The sequence below is a fragment of the Montipora capricornis genome, chromosome 1 (genome assembly GCF_036669925.1).
Source record: "Montipora capricornis isolate CH-2021 chromosome 1, ASM3666992v2, whole genome shotgun sequence".
Lineage (NCBI taxonomy): Eukaryota > Metazoa > Cnidaria > Anthozoa > Scleractinia > Acroporidae > Montipora > Montipora capricornis.
In genome coordinates, this window is record NC_090883.1 from 38,720,667 (window position 1) to 38,725,405 (window position 4,739).

Sequence of the window (4,739 nt, forward strand, 5' to 3'; positions counted from 1 at the left end):
TTTCTCCTCAATAACTAAGACCCCGAGTGTTGGTCCGGCTGGAGTTGAACTCATGACCTTTTGTGAGCAAAACTTTCCGCATCCAAGGTTCATGTTCTGTGCAAATGTACCCCATATGAACCATGTGAGCATTAGCCCTACTAATGGAAATGGGCCCACACAAGGACAGAGAAAAACTCTGACCAGGGTGGGAATTGAACCCACGACCTTTGGGTTAGATCACCACTGCTCTAACTTACTTATTCAAGTAATTTCGTTTATGAAAGTTGACTATTTTGTGGAATGATCTGACTTGGAACGAACTGACCATGGAACTATAAAGTGACCATAATTAATCTGTCCGCCTCAGATGGATAGAATGTGTAAAGATCGAGTCTGGGACAAATGCCAGACTTCTCATGAGTCGAACTTAATTCATAAATTATAAATTTGTACGATAATGTATATCTGGCCTCGATATCAAAATATTTGTAAGAGAGCATGTGTTAACAGTGTTTTTCTTTTTGGGCAACCTATTATAAACATCGCAAGTTAGCAAATGCAACGCTGGTAAATGACGGCGAAGATCTATAAAGATCTATTTGCAAAAATCCAACAAACATTAGTTGACTTGTTTTTGTGAAAGGAATAACGGTGTTGTCGCTGAGGAATGAACATTCCGCTGAATTTGTTAGAAGATCAGCATTTTTCGCAGTATGGACTGTCGTTTTCTAGAACTGTGAAGCACGTATTACTAGAGTAAACACTTCTTTCGTGTATTTGTTTGCATTTGGTTCGATGTTAAGTTCAACATTTGACCCAACAATTTTTAGGTTGACCGTAATTAATTTGGATCGACCCAAACTACCATTTAGTTCGTCTCATTTGAAGTTCGACGTTTGGCCCGGACCTAAGGAGAGTAAAGCAGCAACTCAATTAATATTTGGAAAAGCACAAGGGAAAATAAAATTCTTTTACATGAATATTAATATTGGAAAAGAAAAAAAGCAGAGTTCACAATGCCTCCCATGGCTAATCAGGGGCATAGCTAGGACTTTTCAAAGGGGGGGGGGGGGGGAGGGGGAATCACACTCTCTCACACCCAGGGTATTTATATGATTACCGGTTTGTCATGTTGATGTCCATGCTGTTTTTAGTGAAAGTGACAATTTTTTCTGATGAGCATTGAGTGTAGGGGTGGGTTGGGGTTAATCCTGTGCTGTCATTGAGACTGAGTTTAATCATTCCTCATACATATTTTTCTACTCCCTACAAAAATTAACATTTGAGTTGATTTGTAGAAAATATGGTTACCTTGGGCTTAAAAATCAGTTTAGAAAAAAGTAAACATTCATATGAAATTTCATTGTAGGTGCTGATCTTCTCAGATTGTCCAAGCAGGACATGGTTCAGATCTTAGGGCCTGCTGATGGTATACGCTTACATAACTCCCTTCAGGCCAGGTGCTAATGTTAAAGAGTTCATAGTTGTTAATTATTTTATTCACTGATCTTCTGTTTAATGCTAACACTGTCTTGTAGACTAATCAAAAGAAAGAATGCCAATGGTCAGTTCTGGAGGTGAAATATGTGGAGGTAGAATTGGGAAAATTGATCTCCCCCAATGTTTTGTCCACCAGTCTTGAGCTTTGACACCAGGCTCTGTAGCTGCTGGGCCAACTATGGATATGCAGGGTACTTTTTTCCTGCAAGTATTTAATACATAATCTTTGTACAGTATGTAATGGGATCTTGTTTTGATATTTACATTGTGAGACTAACCAGCATTTCATGGCAAATCCTGTATTAAAAATACAGGAATGAACAAACAAACCAGCAAAAAAATAATAGACAACCAGCTAAACAAAGTGTGGTATTAGAGATTTGTGTTTCTTTTCTTTTGGTCTTTCAGGGCTGCTCGTCCATTATTGACAATATACATTTGCATGGATTCTGCACAACAAAATTCAGGGATGAAGGAATATTATGCCACGTATCTTGAAGCCTTAAATGTTGTTGAACTTCGCAAAAAACTTGCTATCAAATGCAGTCTTAGTGTGGAACAGGTTGTAGCCATATATCGGTAGGTACATTAAATTTGGTTAGTTCTGGTCATGTAGTGCTTGAAAAAAGGAGTGGTAATTACTGTATGCAGTTTTCAAACAAGTTATGTTACTTTGCTAATAACACAGAGAGCATATGAATGCAAGGCAAACGGATTTGGCCCTATTAGTTTAGTGGTCTCTCTGATTGGTTGAGAATAAGGCAGGAATTTTTTGAGCCAATCACCAAATATTGAATTTCAAAATCTAAGTAAACCTGCTATAATAATATTATAATAATATTGAGAACCACTCCAGACATAAGCCGATGCGAGTCAGGCTTCTGCCATTTTTGTGGTAAGTTGAACATACAGGTACAGTCGACCCTCGATTATCCGGACTCGTTGGGACTAGACAAAATAGTCCAGATAATCGAGGGTTCGGATAATCGAGAATATGAACATTAATGAGGAACGAAAACTGATTATATTAAGAAAGCGACGTTTAATTGTGAATCAAAACATTTGCAAATCGTTTGGAAAACAATATTTTCCATTTTGGAGCCCTGCCATATTTTGCTTTTTGAAAGAGAAACAAACTCGCGTTTACCTTACTTTTCAACGCTGTAGTTTTAAAAGAATATGGCTAGGGATCTTGATGATGACTAATAAATATTCATGACAAAATTGGGACCAGAGAAAAAGTCCGGATAATCGAGGTCCGCATAATCGAGGTTCAACTGTAGTTCTTATGCGTGTTAGTTCTTGATATCACAGCATGGTCAACTCAAGCCACACTTTCATTCAAAGGCCAGTTATTTAAGCACTTATCAAGGCTAACTTTCATTCTGTTTCTTCACACATTTAGTGGTAGGTCACATAATTATGAAATTTAAATGTGGTAACAAGAATAAGTGATGACTTGCTTCATTTTAGACAAGGTCCAACAGGGATATATGTTCTAGTGGATGATGAGGTAGGCATTATTTTGGGCAGTTATGTGGCAAGTCTTTATTGGTGTACCCTGGGTGCCAGAGGAATTTTTTTTCAAGGTCTGAGAGAACGCTCAGTCATTCCAAATCAACGGTCGAGGACGATATTGTTCGTCCTCAACCTTTGATTTGGAATCACTGATTGTTCTCTCCGACCTAGAAAAAAAAAAACCTCTAGTACCCAAGGTGTTATTGGTGCCAATATAAAACTAGATTTATTTTTCCTTTGTGTACACTTAGTTGTCCTTTTCAGGTAATTTAAGTTTTTTTGTATCTTAAGTTGTTCCTTTTCTCTTCACATTTGTTTAAGATGGTGAGAAATTTTGTGGATGAAGGGCATTTTATCATACAGCTTGTTAGAGGTGAGAGACAAGTTTTTAAGGATACAAAACTGAAACACAGGTGATCCTGTAATGTGGGACTGGGACCTCTTTCCTTGTGTGGTATTCTAGAACAAGGTTACACCATGAGTTTGGTCATGAAAGAGTTAACCCTTTGGTATGTTGATGAATTATTTTATTTTGTAGTAAATGATGCAACCAAAGATTTCCATGCAAACAGGTTGTGGTTTTGTAATGCATGGACAAAAAAATTAAATATTTAAATGAAAATTTTAGTTTTGGAGTTGTTTTTTGTTTTTACAGAGAAGGACACATATCAAGTAATTTTGAAATGATGCAAGAAACAAGATCAAGTGCAAAGAGAAACATTTGAGTTTGTGTCACTTTCAACTCAACATGAGCAGAGGCTAAAATGTTGTTGAAAAAATTGCAGTTTGTGCATTCAGTACCATAACAAATGAAAACTGCTAACCACCATGAAATATGCTACCATACTCGACAAACCCAGGGCAGGATCTGGCTACCAACATTACATGTACCTTATGGTGTAATATTTAAAGCTCTTAACATTGTGCCAGTGAAAAAGACGGCAGCTCTTACCCTGAGGATGACAGAGGAAAAAAAATAAATATGTAGTGAAAAGTTGTTTGGCACATGAGAGAATTAAGACACTCAGAATTAGTCTATGTTGTTAGATTTCTCTGTTTGTATCTTTGTCTGGAAGATTATCCCTTTTTGAAACACCACATGTCTAGCATGGAATCTCCATTATTCATTCCAGTAGAAGTGTAGATATGTCTTGTAGCCACTGGCATTCTTGTCAGTTTTAATTGATAGGACTATCATTACAGTGTCCCAATTTTTTGGGAAATGTCTCCTTCAATTTCAAAAGAAAAGCAACATTTGCTCAAAATACACACTGTATTCAGTTAAAACTTGTATCATGTGATGAATGGAGGTGGGGTGTGACTGTGTCTGTCAGCAAGCCAAAAGCAAAGGTCCTTTTTGTTGTCAATGAAAGGCTGCATAATTTATGTTTTGGGCTCTATTGTTTGAAAATATAAATTAGTCCTCTTAGCCTTTTGCATGTTTTTCAAAGTGGCCTATTCAGATTTTTGCCCTCATGTGTTCCTCATTTTTGTTAGTCCTTAACAATTTCCTGTGATTCAGACGTGATTGGTTTTCAGTCTCAGAGTGAGACTTTTTCCTGTTCATGTTGTAACAGGAAAATTTGGTATTGGATGCCATACATCTCATTCCAAAATGGGCACTATTTTAGTATTGTTTTCTTTCCTTGCAAATTGGCTCTTTAGCGCTTTCAAATGTAAAATTCAAAACAATATTTAACCTTGAACAAGACCAAAAGGGCCAATTTGCAATTAAACAA

At 36.9% G+C, this 4,739-nt stretch overlaps 1 protein-coding gene across 2 annotated transcripts in view; it reads left to right on the top strand.

Moving 5' to 3' along the window:
- LOC138042777 (transcription factor CP2-like) overlaps nucleotides 1-4,287 on the top strand; it is an 18,291-nt gene extending 14,004 nt beyond the window's left edge. The window contains exons 16-20 of one of the 2 annotated variants that reach the window (XM_068888788.1): nucleotides 1,352-1,442; nucleotides 1,891-2,061; nucleotides 2,956-2,995; nucleotides 3,322-3,373; nucleotides 3,656-4,287. In XM_068888788.1, the coding sequence (XP_068744889.1) occupies nucleotides 1,352-1,442; nucleotides 1,891-2,061; nucleotides 2,956-2,995; nucleotides 3,322-3,373; nucleotides 3,656-3,687 (386 nt within the window). In that variant the 3' untranslated portion in view covers nucleotides 3,688-4,287. Of the gene's footprint in view, nucleotides 1-1,351; nucleotides 1,443-1,890; nucleotides 2,062-2,955; nucleotides 3,276-3,321; nucleotides 3,374-3,655 lie in introns of those variants that run through there. The other variant, XM_068888781.1, reaches the window with a different exon arrangement.
- Nucleotides 4,288-4,739: the final 452 nt, after the last annotated feature.